Source organism: Camelus bactrianus, chromosome 4 (assembly GCF_048773025.1).
Source record: "Camelus bactrianus isolate YW-2024 breed Bactrian camel chromosome 4, ASM4877302v1, whole genome shotgun sequence".
In the NCBI taxonomy this organism is placed as follows: domain Eukaryota; kingdom Metazoa; phylum Chordata; class Mammalia; order Artiodactyla; family Camelidae; genus Camelus; species Camelus bactrianus.
The window spans coordinates 48,486,286-48,509,054 of NC_133542.1; the positions used below are offsets into that span (position 1 = coordinate 48,486,286).

Sequence of the window (22,769 nt, forward strand, 5' to 3'; positions counted from 1 at the left end):
TCTCAGCATAGAAACAGCCACCTGAAAACTTACAGTGTAAGCAGATGAGGCTGATTATGCAATATGATTAAAAAAAAAGATTGAGAGAATTCTGGCAATGAAACAAGGAAGTACACTGTCTGGTTTGGGCCACATTGGTTCAAAGTGAAACTGGATCCCAGGTTGAACTGGGCCAGGGTTTGGACCCCGCTGGGCAGGGCTGGGGCTGAGTGAGGGCCTGGCAAAGTCTAGTCGAGGACGGTCTAAGCACTGTGGGAGAAAAAATAACTTGATCAGCGATGAAGCCCTGGACATGGGAAGATGAGGAATTTTGCATATGGAGGGCTGGCTGCTACATGAATCCATCCCTGCTCAGGCCCTTGGAGGCCTGTCTGGAGCCTATGAGGGGAATGGAAAGAGCTGTTTTGCTGAAAACTCAGTATGACTTTGGACAGTCTTGCTGTGGGCGCCGTTCACGGGCGGGCGTCCCACCAGGGAAGGAGCTTCACTCTCCAGTCCTGCAGGACCATGTTAGCCCTGCTGTCCCCATGAAGTTGATACGAGGCAGCGGCCTGCAGGGGGAACCAGAGGGGCGGCCATGCTCAGCAGGGGTGACAGGGACCAGTGGCACCATCGAGGTTGACGGTATGGCCTGGCTGAGTCCTGGTCTTCCCATTCCCACTCTGTCAAAGGCTGGTTTATGTCACATTGCTGGTCCCTCGACCCCAGGCTGGGTTTCAGTCCGTACAGCTCTGGTGGGTCACAGGAAAAGGCACAGAGCCAGGAACCAAGACTGTGTATTTCACTCCCTGGGGTGTCAGTCTAGGCCTAAGTGTCTCAGGTCCATTTCCTGTCCTTCCCTGGCTCTGCCTGAGGGTCTGACTCCCGCAGGCAGAATTACCAGGATCCTCCTTCAGGCTGGGTTTGGTCAATGGCAGGAGGAACTAGAGGGAGGTCAAAGAGTGAAGGGAAGAAGGCAGCTAGGGTATCCCTCCCACCAGGACATCCCTCCCACCAGGGCCAGGGCTGCATCCCTCAGCCCTCTCCACCCTCCAGTTCCCACAGGCCAGCCTGCTCTGTCCACTCCTGCTTAGGTAGCCCTGACCTTGCTTTCTGCTAATGCCACCTCCTCTTTCGTCCCCGCAGGCCAGGAGTGAAGGTGCTTCCTCTGGTGCTAATTGCCTTGCCACCCACTGGCTGGCTTCTCCGCCTCTTCCCGGCTGTGTCACCACTCCCTGCATTTATCCCCTCTGTCCAAAAGACTCCAAGTGGCTTCTGTTTTCCTGGGTGGACCTTGATGGATAAGCTGTGGCCCCAGGTCCACCTCTGCCTTCCTACGTGGCCAGTGATAAGTTATCTCCTCTTTCTGGGTGCCTCCATTTCCGGGCCTTTGAGCTCTGACAGCCTACGCCCATTCTAAATCCCGATCTGGATGGTTTGGATTCAATGGACAATAACCAATGTTAAATATACATATAATATTTATATACTTTTTGTTTGTTTACAAAAGTATCAAAAGCTCATTGTGGAAAATTCAGAAGACTGGAAAGAACATAATCATTCTGCTATACTGTCTGAACTTTTTTTGTGTGTGTGGAGGGAGGTAATTAGGTTTACTTATTTATTCTTTGAGGAGGTACTACGGGATTGAACCCAGGACCTCATGCATGCTAAGCATGAGCTATATCCCCCCCACCACTCTGCTATACTGTCATCCCATCCTAGTCTGAATAAAAAGTTAGGGTGGCAGGCAAATGTTGATTTTTTTTCCCTACACCTGGCACGTATCAGCCCCCTGAGGAGCCATGGTGGGGAAGCAAACAGCTTATTAACAAGGATGTCACAGAAAATCACTGAATGGGTGTCAGCTGGGGATTAATGATCAAATCCTTCTTGACTGCTCTCTGGAAAGGAGTGGTTAGTTAGGCCTGGTCATCGGCTTCTGAACAGTGGACTCTGGATCATTATGAACTTTATTGGTTCCGATTTGTTTACCAAGCTGTTTTATGGATTAATTTTCAGGCAGATGCCCTTTACCCAAGTACTGCCTCTGGGTAAGCAAGGACGGAGCAGCACTGTTAGCCCAGACCTCTCTGCCACAAACCCTGCCCGCCATAGTTGGGTGGAATGCACGGGAGTCCCTGGCAACACCTGGGCCGGTTGAGCCTGGTGAGTCAAGTCTACAGGTGTATCCCAAAGGAAATACACCAAGGTGCCAAATATCACTGCAGTGTTGCTTTACATGAGTGAAAAACTGGAAATGATCTAAATGTTCAACATTAGGAAAATGGCTTCATGAATCATGGTAGATCCATACAATGGCATATACAGCCTCTAACACTGACACTGATGACAGACTTTTAATGACCTAGGGAAGGGTTATGGTCTTAAACAACAAAACGCCCTGTATGTAAAATGACATATAGTTTTGGTCAATAAGGGATAAGAAGCTGACACGGAAGATCCCCCTTGCTACTTCAAACACATGGAAATGCTGATACAACTACAAATTTTAAAATTATATGACCAAGCTGGAAAACAAAACAAAACAAAACCCGGCAATCAAACAGACAACAACAGTAGAAAGGAAATCTTCAGGGGCCAAAAACAAAGAGGGAATTTGGCATCAGAGCTGAGCTGAGTGAGCCAGGCTGAGTAGGGGTGGAGATGTGTGTGAGAGCCACACAGCACGCAGGCGCCTGGTCATCTAGGAGGACCCCCGGGCACATGGCTTCATTCCCTCTGGGAGCGGGAAGGGGGCCACCTGACCTGCATTAAACCAGATTCACAGAGAGCTGCTCTACCCCTCAACTAGGCACCAGGGAAACTCCACCCACCGGCCTGGGGAGGGGCAAAGAATCTCGTCATCCATCCAGGGTCATGCACTACCTTTGTAACTGCCTATGAATCTGTAATTATTTCAAAACAGAGTTTAAAAGTTGGGGAGAAGCTTCAAAGAAAGAAACCCATTCCTTAGATGAAGCTGCAACCTACTCCCTTAGGCTTTCTATACATGTCCTAACTCTCTCCTCGAGGGAACCTAAACCATATCTGCTCAGAGATTTACAGACAGTGAGCCTGTGCCCGGAGACTCTTCTTTTGGCCGAACAGCCCAAAGCACCTCCCCTATCCCTTCGGGCATGTCAACTTTCAGTTCCCAAATCCTTTTGAACTGATGTATTTGTCTAAACTCAGAGTCCTGCTCTTGAAGACATGACATGATTAGTAATTAAGTGGGGGACACAGATGTAAGCCATAACTGTCCCCAACAAACTGGGGAGTGCAGTCACCCAAAAGATAACAGATGTTGGGCAAACAGATGGCCAATTCTGTGGCCCGATGTGGGTCTCGGCATTTTCATTCCACTGTGCGCCTGGCCTCAGGAAGACCTGGGTGCTAGCTATGCCCACGGTCAGAGCCAGTCTCCCTGCCTGACTTGTGGTGGTCACCCCAGGGTTTCCAGAGTCCTCAGTGAGATAGGCCCTGGGAAGGCATCGCTCCCCAATTTTGAGGAGGCAGCGGCTGAGGCTGAGAAGGGAAGGGACTGGCCAAGTTCACATAAAAGGTCCCTAAGAAGCAATAGCGTTTTCAGTCACAACAGCAGCTGGGATACTGTCAGCCAACTTCCCACTTAAAACCATAAAAGAAGACACTTAAATAAGCATCATGAAAGCAGAAACCTAAAGAAAGTAGATATTTATGGAATACATTTATACCTGTTTGCTTTGCATGTTCCTTACCTTGTATTTTGCTTTGCTTAAGCAACTTGGGGTGTAGGGCATGGAGGACTAGTCTCTCCAAGAGAGTGGGCTTGGCAATGGCAGGAGACAGGCCATTCCTCCATCTTATCAGGTGTTACGGGGTAAGGGCCAGGCACTGGGCAGAGGCAGATTCACCACAAAGCTAATGAAACAGGAGCCCCAGGCCCCTCCCTAGCACAGCCCCTTCATGATCTTGCAGCTAATTTGGTGTTTTCTCCAAAGGGCCCCCTAAATTATAGAAGACCCAGGCCCTACTAAACCTGACCCGCCCCTTTGAGGTTGGTGTTCATTTTCCCTTAGCTCCAGCTTGGGGAGAGCCGTGTGTCCGAGAGGGAATGTGGGCACTGCAGTGAGAATAAGGAAAGATCACCCACTTGCCTTGAGCTTCTCAGCAGCGTCTTCTATCTGGGTTATGTTGCCAACTTGCTCCTGCTTCTTGGATGCCAGCCGCGTTAAACATTCTTGGGTGAATTTCTGTATGTGAAGGAGTCAGGAGAAAAGCCTTAATGCTGTCCTTTTCATGATAACAAAGCACCCCAGGGGTCATCACCACCGCTCACCCTGTATTTTTTTCAGCTGAGGTGTCTGAGACACAGGTGAGGTGACTTGCCCAAAGTTAAGAGGCAAGTTGGAGAATCAGCTGAAACCAGGGACCCTCTGATCCTCAGAGGCCCCCATCAGGTATTCTCCAAATATTGATGCACCCCCTTTTCTCTAGGACAATCCTGCTTGTGACCTGCTTTTCCAGGCCCTCAAATAGGACCCTTAAGGCAAGCAGTTTGGGGGCAGGGGAAGAGCATTCACTTCTAGAGTGAATACTGAGTACCTAATACGTGCTGGGCCCTGTTCCAGGAGCTGCCCTCATGGAACTTGCATCCAGGGTTGGTCTGTGTTCCTCTGCCTGGATTGGGGTTCAGAAGACCTGCATGTGGGAGAGGTCTGTGGGGTTTGTGATCTCTCCCACTGGAGATGGCTCCCTTCCATATCTCTGATTTTTACAATTGCCATTTCTCCAAAGGTATGCCCTGGGACCCTCTCTCTACCAGGTGTGACCTTACCTCCATCTTACCTTCTTACATCCCACCTTACACTCAGCTGCTGGGATGACGGGGAGCTTCCCGAGGGCAGGCTTGCTCCATTCTTGGCTCCCCTATAGGGACCAGGGGGTGACCAAAAGTGTTTGCTGAATTGCCAGGGGCTGCCACCTTCAAGTGGACAGCTGAAGCCACCCAGCAAGTTATGAGCCAGAGCCCCAGAGTCAGATGGGAACTCCTTAGTCTGAGTCTCAGTTCTCCTTCCACACGACCTGGGCAAATGACCTCACCTTTTTAAACCTTGCTTTTCTCAGCTATAAGCATGGGGATAACCCCACAGAATTGCTCTAGAGAATGAGAAGTACACAAAGTGCTTGATGTAGTGTTTGGAAGACAGTAAGTGCTCAACAGGTGTAGCTCTTATTTTAACATCCAACAAGCATTTGCTACTGTGTGCAGTTTTAGTCTAGGAGGAGGGTTGGGAGTGAGTAAGCAGTGGGGCTGGGAACACAATAGAAACCCAACTATAAGCTACAGCCTCAACTTCCAAGAGCACATCCTTACCCCACTGTGATTTCTAAGGCTTCAAGTCTAGATCCTGTCCATCAGCCAAGGACAACCCAGCCTCCTGGTGCTTGTGCTTTCCAGTCACAGGGTGCCTCTCCTGTCCAGGTACCTGGTGAAACCCCATTTATTCTTTATGGCCAGCTCCAATGGCACCTCCTCCAGGAAGTCTTCTGGGCTTCCTGTCCCTGGTTCACAGTGTCCTCTCTTTGGCTCCCTCTGACCACTGCCTCAGGCTTCCCAATTATAATACTTACCATACTGTATTGTCAGTGTTTGTTTTCCCCCAACTAGCCAAGGAACTCCTCCAGGTCAGGGAAGAATTGATCTATGTACTGAATAGATGCCTAATGAATGAATGAGTGGATGGATGATGGATGAACAGATAGATGAGTGGGTGGGTGTGTGGAGGCAAAATGGGTAGGGAAGGGGGCACCTGCCTATGAGACCCAGAAGCCATATCTCTGAAAGAAGCCTTGTTAACTCTGAAAGCAGCCTTTTGAGAAGCTACTATTATTACAGCCATTTTATAGATAAGAAAAGGAAGACCTGGGAGGCAGAAGCAGGTATTGAATCCTGGACTCCACCTGCTAGAATGGCCCCGACATGGCCCGTTCTCAGCTTGGAGCTCCAAGGTTGTCACAATGTGATGGTGTTAATTTGTGCTGTGCAGGGGGTTAGGGCACTGTGGGGGTGACTTAGTCACTGAAGACTTCTTAAAGTTGGAAGTGGTAGAATCAACTTCTGTGACAGGAGGGCCCGTCTAGCCTAGAGAGGTGGAGGGATTTGACCAGAGTCACTGGACAAGTCGGCCACAAGGCTGGAACAAGAGTTCAGAACCCCCTTCCACTATGAGGATTAAGCATAGGTGAGAGCTTCACGGTGAGCATGGGCCGTTGGGGGCAGTTCAGCTGGTGGAGTCCTGGGTTCAAGGCCCGTCTCTGCCTCCAGAGCCTTCCTCTTCTTATTGACGAAGTGGCCTTCTAGCTCCCTCCAGGCTGTTAAGAGCGAGGAATGGAGCGGATGTGGAGGGGGAAGGGCAGAACGGGGTAGCAGAGGGCCGCTGAGGGAGTTCCCGGGGCGACCGGGCCAGGTCGTCCGCAGTGGCTTTCCGGAGCTATACGGCGGTTTTCTAGGCAGAAGGGATTTTTTTCATCTTTGTTAAGAGGTAGATATTCTTCCGGACCAAAGGCAGTGTGTTGGACCCGTCGTGGAGGACGAGGTCCTGGATATCTGGGGACCAGCTAGGGTATCCAAGTTCTCACTCTCAAACCCACCTTTTCTGAAGCTTAATTGATGGCCTTAGCTCGCCGTTGCCCTTTTTTGGGCCTCAGTTTCTCTTTCTGAACAATAGCTCGGCCGCCTAGATGGTCCCCGGCCGTCTTGGGGTCCTGGTCCCAACCGGTAACTGTTAGTTCCCCTCTCCGCCCGTTACTCCTGGGCTCGCGCCCGTACCTACCTGCACGCGCGCCGCCTCCTCCCGCGCCAGGTCGACCGGGTGGCCGCGGTGCGCGCCCAGCAGCGGGCAAAGCGCGCACACGCAGCGGCGGCAGCGGCGACAGAAGAGCTCGGCCGCGCGGTCGCCATGCTCCGGGCAGCGCCAGCCGCGCGCGTCCTTGGGCTCCTCGGGGCCCAGCCCTCCAGGTGTCCTGCTTAGCGCCGCCGTGCCCGCCATTTTCACCCCAGTTTCGGGCCGCCGCGCCGCAGCCAGAGGCCTGCAGGGAATCGAAACCTGGGCGGTGGGGCGGGGCGCTCTGGGTCGGCCCAGTTCCGGGAGGGAAGGACGAACTGCAGGGCGCCCCCGGCCGGGGGACAGTAGCAGCATCATCACCCTCGGGGCAGCAGGGTGCTCTCCGGCCCACCTGCCCCGGCAGGGAGGGCTCAGGCCAGGTCTAGCCGGCTCTGTGTCTGGCCTGGAGGCGGCCACAGCACATTGGGGGCTTGCTTCTAATGGGCTAACTGGAAGGAGGTGGGGTTCCCTGCTAAGTGACGCTCGTCAGGAACCAAAGTTGGCTGTGGCCTTCCCGGATGCTGTGCATTACTTACACTTTTCACTTTCCCTTAATTGTCTCTTGCCCTTTCCCCAAGAGAATTAGCTATTCCCTCAATTGTGGAAAATCACTCTGGAAACTCCAGTTGCCCCCATGCTAAAGTTTCAACATCCACGGAATGTGAATGGGTACAGCCATTATGTAAAACAGTAAGGAGGTTCCTCAAAAAATTAAAACTAGTACTACCATGTGATCCAACAATCAGGCTTCTGGGTGTATATCCAAAGAATATGAAGTCAATATCTCAAAGAGAGATCTGCACGCCCATGTTCACTGCAGCATTATTCACAATAGCCGAAATACGGAAATAACGTTTAAGTGTCCAAGAATGGATAAAAAAGATGTGGTATATGTATGTATATATAGTGAAATGTTATTTAGACTTAAAGGAAATCCTGCCATTTTCAAAGTGAATGAGCCTGAAAGACATTATGTTAAGTAAAATAAGCCAGAGAAAGACATATACTGAATGGTATCTAAATATGTGAATCTGAAAAAAAAAAAAAAAAAGTCAAACTCATAGAAACAGAGTGGAAGGGTAGTTGCTAGAGGCTAGTGGAAAAAGATGGAGTGAAGGAAAAGGGTACAAACCATCAGTTACAGAAGGCATAAGTTCTGGGGATCTAATGTACAGCATGGTGAATATAGTTAATAATACTAAATTGTATACTTGAAATTTGTTGAGAGTAGATCTCCAATGTTCTCACCATACATGAAAAATGGTAACAATATGAAGTGATGGATGTATTAATTAACTTGATTGTGGTAATCACTTTACAATGTATTTATATATTAAATCATCACATTGTACACCTTAAGAAATCACATACAACCTAAGTAGATACAATTTTTGTGAGTCATACCTCAGTAAAGCTAGGGAGACCTCTCAGCTCTCACCTACAAGGCCCTTGGCTCTTTGTACACTTAATACCCTTGATCTCTGCCCTGTCTGTGCTCCACCCTTTGCTCATTTCCAGACCAGGGAACAAGTAGTTCCAAAGAGTGCTCAGAACACTCTTTTCCCCATATGCCCATTGCCCCATTTATTCCTGTTCATCCTCCAAGTATCAGGAAGCCTTTCTTGCGTCTCCCAGAGCAGCCTGCACATCCCCTGCCCGGGCCCTGCCCTTCCTTCCAACTACGACTAAAAACTCATTGGAGGGCAGGAACCAAGTCTGTCTTGCCTGTTTCCCAGCCTGGTTTCTGGCCCAAACAAATAGGTACTTACAGGTATTTTCAAAAGTTCACTTTATGCCACCTTGCTTTTACGAAAGACCTATATTAGTACTTGTTTTCCCTAACAAAGAAATCTGAAGTGAAGTTTCCCTTGCATGCAAAAAGTGAAAAGAGCATTCAGTGTTTGTTTTGCAGGGAGCCATTATAGAGGCAGCGTGCACCCCCCCCCCCATGCACCCCAAGCAGTGAGAGTGGCACCGCCAAGCTCCTTCCCCAGGAACTACACTCAGCATGTCAACATTAAGCAGGCATAGCTTTGAACTGTATCTGTGAGCATTTGTGCTTTATCTTGATTTATTTTGTGTATCTGTTAGCAAGATGTGTTAATGTTACTGCTTCTTCACTTTAGCCATTTTGACTTATGAAAGATTTCACAAGAACCTCTACTTTTCAGATAGTGAGGGAAATTGGTATTTATGAAACAAATCAAGAAAAGGAAAGCTCTATGTATTAAAATGTCTAGGCAGATGTTTATTATTTTATCACATTCTTTCCATTGCACGATTCCACATCTATTTATATTTTCACTTTTATTTCTTTATATTATTTTATTTTATTTTTTTACAAAGGTACAAGGAATTTCAGAAACAACATTAAACCAATCAAACTGTTTCAGGCACGGTTTCATATGAAAAGCATAGATTAATTTCTCACTTCCTGCTTCCCTCTATGATACAATCTCAATGATTGCAGAGCTAAGGTGGATACACCCCAAAGCTCATCTCCCAGGGCTGTCTTCATTCTCAGAAAGTTCCTGAGTCAACAGTCAGGGGGCTCCCAGGGTATGGAGTAAGGAGATGAGTACACATTCTGCTTGCCCTGAGCCTGAGGGCCCTGCAAGTGCTGGGCAAGTCCCGTTTCATCAGGCAAGAACATAAATGTAATTTTAAAAAATGGCTTAAAAAAATATCTGATAAAAATTACCTATCCCTCTCCCTTGCTGTGAAATAATTTAAATAATTTACTGTAGATGTAAAAAAAAAAAAGAAAAAAGAAGTTTGTTCATGGATGCCTTCGTAAGCACGAGGTCTGGGTCCCTTAGGGGCGGGGAGAGCTTGAGAAGGGCGGGATGGCTCTGTGAAGAGGAGGCATGCAGGAAGCTTCCCAGACCAGCCCCACCTCCACGCCTGGCAGCCAGTGCCTTTGGGCTTGGGCTTGACGATTCTTCATTCTCTGAGGCTAGGTCTTCCCTTCTGAACTTGGGGATCATTAATGCCTAGCTGACCCGTATTAGAGTAGGATGTTTCAGTGAGTGGAGGTGGGAGGACTTCGTAAACTGGGAAATGCTGGCCACAAATGAGGTGGGAGAGGTAATCCCATCCAGCGGAGCTCTGATTCCCTGACAATGCCTGGGATTTGGCCTTTGGCAAGCTTGGCGGGCCCCAGCGGCTGAGTAAACATGACAAGGATCGTGGGCATCTAGCATGTGCGGGCACACAAGGTGACCGTAGCCTCAGCTAGCGGAGGGGTCAGTCAGGAGCACAGAGCCCTCATCGTGTTGCAGCTGGGGGTCCCAGAGACACCCTGGATAATGCTTCTTGATGTTTTTAGGAGCTTCCAGCCTGGGCTTAGAAGATGGAGTTGGAGTCTCAGAAGCTGTCTGGTACTCACTGTCCTCATCTTTACTGCAAATAGGTAAAGCTGACTAGCCCAGGGGGTCTCTATCCTCACTGTATTGCAGAATCACCTGGGAACTTATAAAAACATACACAAGGCCAGGCCCTACTCTGGAGATTGAACTTCAGTTGGTCCAGGATTGGGCTTGGGTATCTATTTCCTGAATGCTCCTAGGGGATTCTAATGTACAGCCTGGGTTGAAACCTACCAGGCTAGGTGACCTCCTGCCGTTCCCATCTTGGCTCCAGAATCATCCTGTGCAATGGACAAAACTCATCATCTGCACCTCCTTGGCAAGGAGGGGCACATTTAACTCCCAACATTCCCCATCTCTAGCTGGGCTGCTGTATTGACCACTGAAAAAGAGAGAACCTTAGAGAAAGGCTCAGAACACAGATTCATAAAGGAGGGACACAGAAAAATTCTCAGGCCAGAAGGGAAGGTCAGGGCCAAATGGTCCCACTTCCTTGCCTGGTGTAGTCATCCTACTCCAGAAGCCTTCATGGGTGGCCAGCCATGGGGTTCTGCTGGCACACTTCCAGTGCGGGGCTCACTACCTCCTGGAGACTTCTTTTACCCTGGCCTGAAATCTGCTTACATCATCCTGGAGGCAGGCTCTGTGACCTGAGGGCTTTGGTGGTGGCAGTCAGTGGTCATGGGCACCACTCTGCTGTCTGCATCCCCACATAAGGAATAGTGTGTATCCACATCCGACGGATTCTGGTTGAAGAGAGGGTGGCCTCCAGCCTGTGTTCTACTGCTGAACCTTGACTTATTTCCCTGAAGTTAAACTCTTGCTGCCTCTTTGTCAATGTCTTTTGAGTTCCTGCAGCAAACCCAGATCATCACCCTACATGTAGTTTTCCTCAGGTCAAGGCCAAGGTTTCTTATCTCAGGTGGCAGATCCTACAGAGGACAGCACATTCCAGGGGCCCCCTTGTTCAGACAGAGAAAGTGAGACCAGAGAGGGAATGACTTGCAAGAAGTCACTGAGCAAGTCAGGGACACAGCTGAGGCCAGAACCAACAGATTCCTGCCCCGTGGGCTGAGACCTGCACATCTGCTGCATCAAACAGCAGAGAGAGACCCAGGAGACCAGGCGCTCAGCCCAGCCCTGCCATGAACTCTCTGGGGACCTTTATTACTTGCCTCTCTCCAGGCCTCAGTTTCCCCACCTATCAAATAAGGAGGTTGGGCCACATTACTGGTTTTTAAACCAAAATTTTCTTTCAGTAGCAGAATTCTGTATTCCTTAGAAGCCAACATGTAAAACAGAAAGGAGGGGAGCTGTCTGGTTGCAACAGCAGGCAGAGGGCAGAGCCCTCCTGCTTAGCCTTCTCCCCTTGCTTATGGACCACAGTTTGAAATTCCAGGCAGGTTCACCTCTTTGGTCCTTCCAGCTCTAACTCTACAATGTTCTTCCCCTTGAGAAGTTATTGTGGACCCTTCAAAGCAATTAAACAGAAGGCAAGGTATCATCTAAAAAGAGTCAATTCAGACACTTGTTTTTCGAGAAGGCAAATAGAAAAACGGCACCAGGTCCCACTGGAATCCTTCAGCAACCAAGAGTTTCATTTCTGGTAAAAAATATAGAAACAGTGGCTGTTCTTGGGGGACCTGTGGTTTGGTTCTGGACCTCCCCGTGGAGCCAAGTGGTGTCCCTGAGGGCGAGGAGGGCAGAGACCTCTGCTCAGAACCTCTCTGAGCCCATCCGCAAGTTTTTGATCTCCAGTTCCAATTGTTTGGCCTGGACCTCGCGCTGGGTCACCAGCTCCCGGAGCCTTCGGATCTCATCCTGTTGCCGATAGAACATCTGTAGCAGCTGGGAAAGCATACAGCAGAGGGAAGGTCACCCGGATGTCCTGGGATGTAAGGTGGCATGACACCAGCAGAAAGCATAAAACATTGCTTCTCTTTGACTCAGAAAGGTGGGGTGATTAAGGTGGCTGAGGCTGAGGGGGCATCCATGGCATAGAAGTTTTACAAAAACCTTTTCATCACCCAGTAAATGAAATTCAAAAAGATTTGACGTTTCAGACGTTTTCTGCCTCCTTAGATTCCCCCATGAGTGGAGCAAAGGATACTTGGCCCTGAAGTCTTGGAGACCAGAGTTTTTACCACCACTAAACTGTGTGACCTCAGGCAAGTTACTTACCCTCTCTGAGCTTCAATTTCCTCCTCTGGAAACTAGGGATCAGAAAACTAACCCCAGCATTATGACAATTGCTGCTGCTATATAGAATGGCACTAGATGTTAGGTGTTCCCCCTAAGGAGCTTCGTTATTCCACTAGGTGCTGACAAGACCCTTATGAGGATGGTTGTATTAGCATCCTTACTTTACCACCATGGAAACTGAAGCTAAGAGATTCAGCCCCCAGCTCTAACATCCTAGAGGCTCCGTAAGGCCAGGATCAGAATCCCTCTGTGAGGCACCAGTCCTTGTGTTTTCAGCCACCACATCCTGACTCCCAGGGCTGTTGAGAAAATTCAATCAGATCGAAGTGCCTACCTACCCAGGACCTGGCACACAGTATGCATTTAACAAATGTTGACTCTGAGAGCACAGAAAATCCTAGTTTCAGAACTGGGAGGGAATTTAATACCCACCAAGTCAAACTCTCTTCATTCTACAGATGGTTTGCCACTATCTCTAAGTAAACCCACCATCTTGGCATACAGAAGGTGCTCATTACTTCTTTGTTGAATGGCTCAGCAAAGTGAGTTAAGTGGCCAGGTCACGCAGCTGATTATTTTTCTCAGCCCTCATTTTCTCCCTCCCCACCCCAGCTGCTCACAGCTGCCCCTTCCCCACACAGGACCACCCCACCCCTGTTCGCACCTCATTCTCCGTCTTTGGTGGGGGGCACTCAAAGATGTCAAACCCATTTGTGAGCCAAGTTTTCTTCTCCTCCAGCCTGTGTTCTGCCGCCCACCTTGGTGCCTTCTCCTCCAGCAGGGAGAAGGGCCTCCGGCCATCTTCTGCACCCAGCTTTTCCCTCTGGTTGAAGAGCAGAGGCGAGGTGGGGGCCATGGGGTTGGAGAGGGGTCTCTCTGGGGGCAGAGGACGAGTGCTCAGCAGCTCGGAGCCAGGCCTAAGGGACACCAGGACTGGCCCTGGGAGGGAAAAAAGAGCTTTGTGAGGACTGAGTGGCCCCGGAGCAGATGGGTGTGGGGGGCACTGACACACGCAGGCACACAGACATGCACAGAGCCACACACAAACACAGTGATGCACGTGACAGGTGTGGGAGACATGGCCACGTGCACAGGCACAAACCCACAGACTGCAGCAATAGGAGCGCAAATACACACTCGTTATGATTATCTAAGGGAGGCCTGGTTTGTAGGAGCTGCCCCCCAACACCGCAAGCTGCTCAGGCAAAGCCTTGACCTTGCTTTGTGAGGAGAGTCCCACCCACGTTGCACTCTGCCATCTACCAGTTCATGAATTCTCCCAACACCCTCAGAAGCCGGGGAGGCAGGCATCACGGATATAATGAGGAAACTGAGCCCAGACAGGAGCAAGACTAAGGGTTACACATAAAAGGGAGGGGGTACAAGGCAGCTGAGGAGCGGGAACCAGGGAGGGAGCACACACTGCCTTCCCCTGCACAGGCCCTTATGTTGACAGGCCAGGGAGGGAGAGTCAGGGAGGGCAGAGTGGGCAGAAGGGTCCGGGCGGGGGCTGCTGCCTAGAGTCTCTGGAGTTAGAGTGTAATTGCAGAGGTGGCAGGAGGACGGGCAGGGAGCAGCCAGCTGAGATTATCCAGTCACTCTGCACAGCCCAGAGTATAAAGACGCTTTTCATGGAGCAAAATCCTTTGATTCCGAGGGAGTTTCCTGAGCCACTTGGGACAAGCCCCTCCCTTCCTGGACCCATATGTGACCATCCTAACCACTGGGGACTGACTGTCAAGGACCAGTCCTCCAGGGTTATGGGGTAACAGGAGAACACAAACACCAGGCAAACCCCTCTCAGCCACCCGGGCACTGGACATGCCATTGTCTCCCCACATTCGCCTGAGGCCTTTTCTCTGCCTTTCTCACCTTTATTCATCCCACTGAGCCACTCCTGGGCTGTCAGAGAGGGCTGGGCACCTGCCGTGGGTGGGTAGATGTCCTCTTGGTAGGATTCTGACTGCAGGAGAAGTCAGGACAGTGAGAGTGGGGATAGTGCGGGAGGGCCCTTAGAGAGCTGGGGGTTCAGGCTTTCCCAACCCTCGTGAGTTCAGGAAACAGAGGCCCAGAGAGCAAAGGGATGTGCCCAAGGTCACAGAGCCACTCAAGAGCAGAGGTGGAGTGACGCTCAGGAAGCCTAGCTCCCAGTGACAGTGTGCTGACCACCAGAAAGGCCTTCCCCTTGACAAGGGGCCATCAGTCCCCCTGTTGCTGCCCCAAGGGCAAGGGCTCCAGGCCCCAGGGTCCTTCAGGAGGGGTTCCCCACCTCCCTCGCAGACTGCCCCCACACCCTTACCCGCCGGGGTACGATCATGGATACAGGTTCGATGAGGCTTTTGGTTGTAATTAGCTTGTAGAAGCGGAAGATCTCGCAGGAGGACACGTCGAGACCTCTCTTTGGCATAACACCTGCAGGCAGACGGCCAAGGAGGGTCAAGAGGTCCTCAGGATGGGCTGGGGCCCGAGAGACCCAGAGTGAGTAGCAAAGCCAGGTTGCACACCTGGATGTGAATGGGGGACCAGCCTCCTCCCACCATCCTCCCCTCAACAAACAGTCCCACACTGGACCAGGGCCTGAGCTAGCGAAATGGGGTTGAAATCATCAAACCTTATCCCTACTTTCAAGGATTTAAGTGATTTTGGCTAAACTTTTACAGGAAGGGTGCTCTGCTCAAGGCCCTCCATCGCCATCCCCATGGCTCCCGACTCAGATGCTCTTTATAGAGCAGCTCCAGCTTTCCTCTGATTCTGTTAGAATGCTATCTTTCTCCATCCCTTTACTTTTAATCTAACTGTGTCTTCATTTGTAAGTGGGTTTCCTGTAGACAGCATATAGTTACATCTTTTTTGTTTTTTATCCCTAAATGCACTTAAAAAGTAGGGCCTCTCTTGGTCAACATCTCCCATCTCCTTGCTACTGTTGTAACTGCTTAACTTTGGGCCAGAACACCTTCATCCCCTGCCCATGCTGTGCTCTGCTTCTCTTTTGGCTCATCAAATGTTGCCTCCTCCAGGAAGCCCTCCACGACTTCCTTCTGTGTGCTCCCAGCACACCTCGACTAGAGCTCCCATCCACTCAAGAGTGTTGACCCACCATCTCTCCTCCCCAGTGTGGGCAGGACCTGCATGTGACATCCCTGATCCCCAGGCCCCAAGTGGCCTCGTTGTCCCACACTCACCGATCCCCTTCTGCGGGTTATAGGAGCGGTATTCAGTCAGGTAGTTCAGGTGAGGTTTGTCAGCGCTTACCTCATAGTAGCGGATGTTCCCATCTCCCTGAGGAGGGGAGGGTATGATTCAGAGCTAGGTCCCATCAGCCACCCAGCTGGCCCCCACTGCCCTGCAGCAGAAACTTGGCATTCACTGTGAGTGAAGAGTTGGCAGAGCCACCTCACACAAGGGCACAGTAAGGAACTATCACCAAGGCAACAGGGAGGTCCTCATTTTAACACTCAGTCCCCCCAACCATGACCCGAAGCCCACCCATGTGCCTCCAGAGCAGGGGCTTTGGGAGCACAGGCCTGAATCCCACTCCTATCTGAGAGCTGCACACGAAGGTCAGAAGTGGGGTGTCCTGAGACCATCCAGCAGGTCTTATCTCTGAGGGCATTTCTGGTAGTCACTGTCACAATGACTGGGCGGGGTGGGGTGGGGTGGGCAGGCGCTGCTCCTGGCATTGGTGGGTAGGAGGGGCGAGGGATGCCAAATACAGAACAGTCCTATCCAGTGAGGACCCCTCTGCCCCAAAGTCGAAGGTACCCCTGCTGAGAAACACCAACTGGTTCCTCCTCATCTGGACCCAGAATTGGGGATGGGCTAGCTCAGGGTGTCTGGCCAAAGCCCTGACCCCAGGTGTTCCTGTGGAGCCAGGAAGGTGGGAGAGGGGTGTGAGCTCACCACAGGCGGAGAGTATCCAGCCACTCTTGCCTGTCCCTTCCCCTGCCCTGCCCCCCAAGGGTCCCAGGCTGCTGTCTGACCACAAGCCGGACTAGACTCAGGGTAGTTCTGCCTCCTGCCTCAGGGGTCCAGGCAGCCAACTCCCTCTGGTGCCAGACTGACCTTCCCCACCACGTAGAGCATGCTGGTGTCCGCATCATAGAAGGGAAACAGCACACCTGAGGAGCCATCCAGGTCCTCCTCTGTGAGAGGCACAGAAAGGTCGTCCTGCAAAGGAACGGAGACCAGGAAGGCCTGTGGGTCATTCATGGACGCCCTCGGCGGTGCTTGGAGATAAGAATCCCCGCCATGGGGCTCTGGGGTGGGTGTGTATACATGTGTGCGTGTGCGTGTGCCTGAGCCATGCGGGAGAGCGTACCACCTTTTATCCCTCCAGTATTTTCCCTTTAATAAATTACTTCTCACACACATGATGTCACTCCAGCCCTCCCCCTCCTGTTTTCTATCTATGATGATAGATGAAGAAGGAAATTCAGAGAGGAAATGACTCTGAGTGCTCCTTCAAATCAATACTGCTTGGTCTGGCTGGCCCTCACTCCCACCCCCACCACCTTGAACAGGCAGCTCCTCCCACCCACACGCCTCCCTATTTCATTCCAAGTCCTTGCTCCAGCTGTTCCCTCCACCCAGAAGGCCCTCTCTTTCTCCCTCCCCCAGCCCTGGTCTCAGACTCAGCCACCTTCCCTCCCCTACACCAGGGCCTCTCCTGGGTCCTGACCCCTCCCCTCTCTTGAACGACAAGATGCACAAGGTCTAGGTGAGTGCCACTGGGCTGTTGGCACCTCCCTGGTTTTCATCAATCAGTTCGATCAGTGAGTGAATGCGTGAATGAATGAAGGAAGCCAGCACTCAACTGAGGAGCGCTGGTGAGAGGCCTTGTGGGGTCGTGCGGGAGACTCACCTGGTCCCACAGGGCCACCTGCCGGTTGTTCCATCGGGATGTGCCCGTGGACAGCAGCTTCTTCAGGTTCCCCAGAAACAGCACTTTGTTGGCCCTGTGCCCCTTGTAGCTGGCTTCCTAGAGGGACATGTGTGGTCAGGGACTCCCTGCCTTTGCTTATGTTGCTGCTCCACCTGCTTATGCTACTTTCTTATGCCAGCTCTGCCTGGAGAATCCTTCCAGGGGCACCACCTCCAGGAAGCCTTCCTGGGTCTCTCCCATTCATCCAGAATCCCTCCCACTATTTTTGTTGAGAGTTCATTTTCTCAGCTAGAATAGAGGCAGATTTTGGCCCAGCTCCATGCTCTTGCTAAAAGATTACTGAGCATACACGAGATGCAAGGTATGGGGCAGGTTGGGCACTGTCACCTGGGTTATCTCATTTAATCCTCCCAAAGGAAAGACTAATGACCCATTGTTGCAGATGAGAAAACAGAGGCTCAGAGAGTAGAAAGTGCTTGTCTGAGGTCACACAGTAGATAAACAGTGGTGCCCTGAGGTCTCCAGACTCCATGTCATGCCTCCTGACAGAGCTGAGGCACACTGACAAGCTTTGGAGTAAGACCAGGTTCAAGTCCCAGCTTTCAGTGTGGGCAAGTCGTGTAGCCTCTCTTTGGCCTCAGTTTTCTCATCTAAAAAATGGGGATGACATATTCTGCACCTCCCAGCAGATGGGGATAACACGTGTGAAGGCTTGGCCAGAACACTGACAGTATTACTGCCCTGTTCTCAGAAGCCTTCCCCATCCTCTTTCCACTCCTTGCCCCTCCGACCCCAAGCCACCCCACCCCAGCACTGACCTGGAGGACTGCCCCTGCTCGGGGGTCAAGAACTCGTATCTTGCGGTCTCGACAGGCAGTGGCCAGCAGGCTGCCGTTGGTGTTGAAGGACATGGAGAGGATCACGTCTTGGTGACAGTTAATTGTCTTCACGGGGCTCATGATTACAGACTCCTTTGTATCCAGGTTCCAGACCATCACCTGCATGGCAGAGAGCCAACTCTGAGCACAGTGGCTGCCACCTCCCTCCCTGGCCCCTACAGTCACACACCAGCCAGGCTGCAGTGAAACACGGTATCCCCGGGAGGGAAGACGTAGATGGCAGTCTGGCCAAGAGGCTTCGGGTGGGAGGATGGATCCGCTGCCACGTGGCAGGAGGGGGAAGCCAGGAGTCAGGCTGTCTGGCAGTGAAAAGAAAACACCATCTGCTTGGAGCAACGAAACATCCATGCTGGGAGGACCCCAGGGGACTAGCCAGTCCAGGGGGTTTCAAACCGTCATTAGCAACAGTTTCCACCACACAGATAAAAAGGGCTGTCATGTTCAGCTGCTTAGGCTGTACACTGCACAGCTCCAGGGCAACCCATTTCCATAGTCTATAATGTGAATAGCGCCCCCCCAGAGTTGTGTACAGAATAACCTGCACAGTCATAAACCATAGCACACCCTACATAAGAGGATAATAGAGCACTTCTGACCAGAACGGGGTAAAAGGCCCTCCCAACAGCTCCCATCACACCCTTTTATCCACCACAGAGGCCCCTGAAGTGCCCTACAGAGTTGTGAAGGGAAGAGTTTAAAAGTCACGGCTATGGTCACATTAACCCCAGACTGAGAAACTGAGTCCCAGGGAAGACAAAGGACTTTCCAGGTCACATTGCAAGTCAGAGACTGAGTGGGAATAGAATCTAGGCCTCTTATACTGTGAGTCTTCCCAATCCACAGGGCCCACAGCTTGCTAGCTCGGCAGCCAACGGAGCAGGGGGAGGTTTCTCTGGGCAGGATCCAGCCCATCCCCTCCAGGAAGACTAACAGTGTCCCCCCAAAGCTCATGTCTACCTGAAACCTCAGAATGTGACCTTATTTAGAAACAGGGTCTTTGTAGATGTCATGAGTTACAGTGGGGTCATACTGGATTTGGGTGGGCCCTCAATCCAATGACTGGTGTTCTTATAAGAAGAGGAGAGGACACACATACACAGAGAAGAAGGCAAGAGACGGAGGCAGATGGGAGTGATGCAGCTACAAACCCAGGTGTGCTTGGAGCCGCCAGAAGCTGTAAGAAGCACAGAAGAATTCTTCCCTAGAGCCTTTGGAGAAAGCATGGCCCTCCTAGCACCTTGATTTTGGATTTCTGGTCTCCGGAAATGTGTGAGAACACATTTCTCTTGTCTTAACTCACCCAGTTTGATCATATGTCAGAGCAGCCCCAGGAAACTAACATACAGACCCACCTTGTAGTCGTAGCCGGAGCTGAAGAGGATGTTGGCGGCCGTAGGGTGCCACTCCACCAGGCCCACTCTGCGGGAGTGGGCCACCAGCTCCTTCCTGCAGGCCGTGAGGTTCCTTGCCAGCAGCTGCTTGGGGATGTCCCAGATTTTAATCTGTCAGGGGAGAGGTGGCCCAAGGGAAGTGTTACCCAGGATCATCTTGGCACCCTCACAATCCTGAGCCACAGAACTGGCAGTGCTCAGCAGAAAGGCCAGGGGAGCTCTCTCTGCATCCACCTCTCATTCAGTGGAGAGGCAGCTGGGGCCCCTCAGCCTAGACTATCCCTCAAAGCACAATGGTCTACCTTGTCCTGGTCCCAAAGGCTCAGAGTAGAGCTTTGAATGCCGGGAGGAAGGGTTTATGCTACATCCTCAGGGCACTAGGGAGCCAGTGCAGTCTCTGGAGCAAGACAGGGGAGGGACAACTCCTTCCTTTATAGGGTGGAAGAAGAAAGACTAAAGGCCAGAAGGCTGGTTTGGATCGGGGCACAGGCCTGCATTCCACAGTAAGGGCCTGCGGGGAGGAGCTGGGGCTTTCTTCCACAGTAGTACTGTTGAGGATAGAAGGGGCTTACATGGTAGAAAGTAAGCTCCCCATCACGGAAGCATACAAATGGAGGTTCTGAGGGATGCTGCAGAGGGTGACGGAGCCTAGGCTGGTGTTGACTAAATGTTCCTTATTGTCCTGCAGGGCTCTCGGGCCCCTACATGATTGTCCTCTTTCCTTCACAGATAAACTGCTTTTCAGGTAGACTTTGCTTTCAATGCAGCAAATATTTATTTCCTGGTTGTCTTGAATTTAAAACCAGAAAGCCAACACACACCCCCGCCCCCCGCTCCCGCCGCCAAATAGTGCCAGGCTCCAGAGAGATGGAGTCCGGTGAGTGCTGTTACTGCATAGATAGACTTGGCTGGAGGACAGACGCTGGGCAGGTCTGTTTGGAAGGTACAGACACCATCCCCAACATTCCCCAGAGCTAGAGGGTCATCTCTGCCACCCCTAATAATTGTATTCACTCCTCCTGCCCCTGGGGCATCTGGGAAGGGACAGGAGATGAGACTAGCTAGGAATTTAATAAAGATCTTGAGGGAGCCTTCAAAGCAGGCCTGCAAGGGCATATACTCCAGGAGTGGACACAGAGTCAGATATTTGATATCCTATCGGAAGTCCTACTCTCGTGTGAGATAAGACCAGTTCTCACCAAGCCCAACTGCCCCTTTGGGGAAATCACATGCTGGCAGACACTGTCCTTTATGTTTCTCAGCATCTTTTATGTGGAAAGGACACAAGTCCTCTTAGAATTTTCTACCTGCTTCTCTTGAACTGGTCTGTTTCCTTTGATTAGACAGTGAGGGTTCTGCAATGCATTCTATTTCCTTTTTTGCCTTGGCTGCCAGGCAGCTCTAAACTAAACATGGAACTCAACAGTTACCACCCTCCATAGTCAACGTTTCTAGTATTATTTCCTCACTTCCTCCATCTGTGGCTGCTGCTCTTTAGGGAAATGGCATAGCTCAGTGGAAACATATTGGGCTCTGAAATCAAGCCTTAGTCTGAAGCCTGGCTCTGCCTCCACAAACTGTGTGACCTTGGGCAAACTGCCACACCTCTCAGATCCTCAATTTCTCCATCAGAAAAACATCCTACCTTGTGGGGTTGCTGGGAAGACTGAGTGAAATGATATTTGTAAAGAGAGTCAGGAACCCCATGGGTAACTATTACCTAAATGGTAACTATGACTTTTATCTTTATTTTAATCATCTGTTCATATCTGTGTCTTTTGTTTTAAGCTATACCCACTGAGTTTTAGAAGTGGGCATAGAATACATTATAAATAACACCAAACATTGTGGGGGCATGGACTATGACCCTGGCACAGAACAGGGGCTCAGAAAGTTGGTGAGACTGGAGCTTTGGGGACTGTTTTGGTATCCATATTCATTTAGTGCTCCCACTTTTATCCTTTACAATCTCCCCTCCCCACTGTCTATGAGATTAAGTGGCACAATATTTTCTGGCCACAATAAAAATGCTCCTTACAGCATTTTATAGTTGTCTTGAAAGATGGGCTTTCTCACTGGAAAATGAATTTCATTGGATCTTCATTAGATGGTTGGGGGCCATTATGCCCATTATTTTACATAGGGGACTGAGGTGCATAGAGAGGAAGTGTGGTGCCTAAGTCTCATAGGACCCAGAACTTCTCCTCCTCAACCTAACTTACCCCCTCGGCTCACAGTGACCTCACCTAATGAAGGATAAAGAATCAGGAGTGTCCGAGCTGAGTCCAGACACCATTCTGTGTCCCTCTGCCCCAGTCCTGCTCCTCTCAGGAAAGGGAACCACCTCATGCGCTGACACTCACCGTGGCATCTTCGGAACAGGAGGCGATCTCAAAGTCATCAAAAGGGTTCCACTTGATGTCTAAGACGTTCCCTCTGTGCCCGCAGACCTTCGGGTAGTGTGGGTCCAACTTTCCCGTCTGTAAAACAGTACCCAGGAAAGTTGAGGAGGGGAGGGGATTAACTCCACCTTAGCATCTAGAGGGTCACTCGGGCAGCCAGCAATCACTGAGTAGACAGGAGAATGTATGGGGCAGGACTGGGTGTGAATCTAGAATTTACCACTAATCCCTGTGTGATCCTGGGGGAGTCACTTCTCTGAGCCTCAGTGTCCTCTTCAGTAAAATGGAGGCAATAATAGGTATTTCAGAGGGTTCATGTGAGACTCATAGGACATGAGGTACGGGAAGGGTCTGGCACAGTGCCTAGCACACAGTAGGTGTTCAATAAAAGAACATTTCCCTTCATACACTGCTGGTGGGAATGCAAAAATGGTGCAGCCACTGTGGAAAACAGTCTGGCAGCTCCTTAAAAGGTTAAACAGAGTTACTATACGACCTGGTAATTCCACTGCTAGGTATATCTCCAAAAGAAATAAAAATATAGGTCAACAAAAAAGTGTACATCAATGTTCACAGCATCATTATTCATAATAACCAAAAGGTGGAAGCAACCCAAATGTCCATCAGTGGATGAATGAATATATAAAGTGTAGTCTATTCATACAGAGGAATACTGTTCGGCCAACAAAGGGAGTGAAGTACTGATACACGCTACAACATGGGTGAACCTTGAAAACATCTCGCTAAGGAAACAAGATAGACATAAAAAGCCACATA

At 50.7% G+C, this 22,769-nt stretch overlaps 2 protein-coding genes across 3 annotated transcripts in view; both read right to left on the bottom strand.

The window, feature by feature from the left end:
* TRIM14 (tripartite motif containing 14) overlaps window positions 1-7,256 on the bottom strand; it is a 28,770-nt gene extending 21,514 nt beyond the window's left edge. The window contains exons 1-2 of the mRNA XM_074361879.1: window positions 6,798-7,256; window positions 4,119-4,214 (exon numbers count right to left, since the gene is read on the bottom strand). Coding sequence (XP_074217980.1) covers window positions 4,119-4,214; window positions 6,798-7,166 — 465 coding nt within the window. The 5' untranslated portion in view covers window positions 7,167-7,256. The remainder of the gene's footprint in view (window positions 1-4,118; window positions 4,215-6,797) is intronic.
* Window positions 7,257-9,075: 1,819 nt separating this feature from the next.
* CORO2A (coronin 2A) overlaps window positions 9,076-22,769 on the bottom strand; it is a 55,607-nt gene continuing 41,913 nt past the window's right edge. For both annotated transcript variants that reach the window (XM_074361885.1, XM_010952923.3), the window contains exons 3-12: window positions 21,954-22,070; window positions 19,552-19,701; window positions 18,119-18,298; window positions 17,280-17,396; window positions 16,481-16,585; window positions 15,601-15,697; window positions 14,718-14,830; window positions 14,291-14,381; window positions 13,083-13,357; window positions 9,076-12,064 (exon numbers count right to left, since the gene is read on the bottom strand). In XM_074361885.1, the coding sequence (XP_074217986.1) occupies window positions 11,933-12,064; window positions 13,083-13,357; window positions 14,291-14,381; window positions 14,718-14,830; window positions 15,601-15,697; window positions 16,481-16,585; window positions 17,280-17,396; window positions 18,119-18,298; window positions 19,552-19,701; window positions 21,954-22,070 (1,377 nt within the window). In that variant the 3' untranslated portion in view covers window positions 9,076-11,932. The remainder of the gene's footprint in view (window positions 12,065-13,082; window positions 13,358-14,290; window positions 14,382-14,717; window positions 14,831-15,600; window positions 15,698-16,480; window positions 16,586-17,279; window positions 17,397-18,118; window positions 18,299-19,551; window positions 19,702-21,953; window positions 22,071-22,769) is intronic.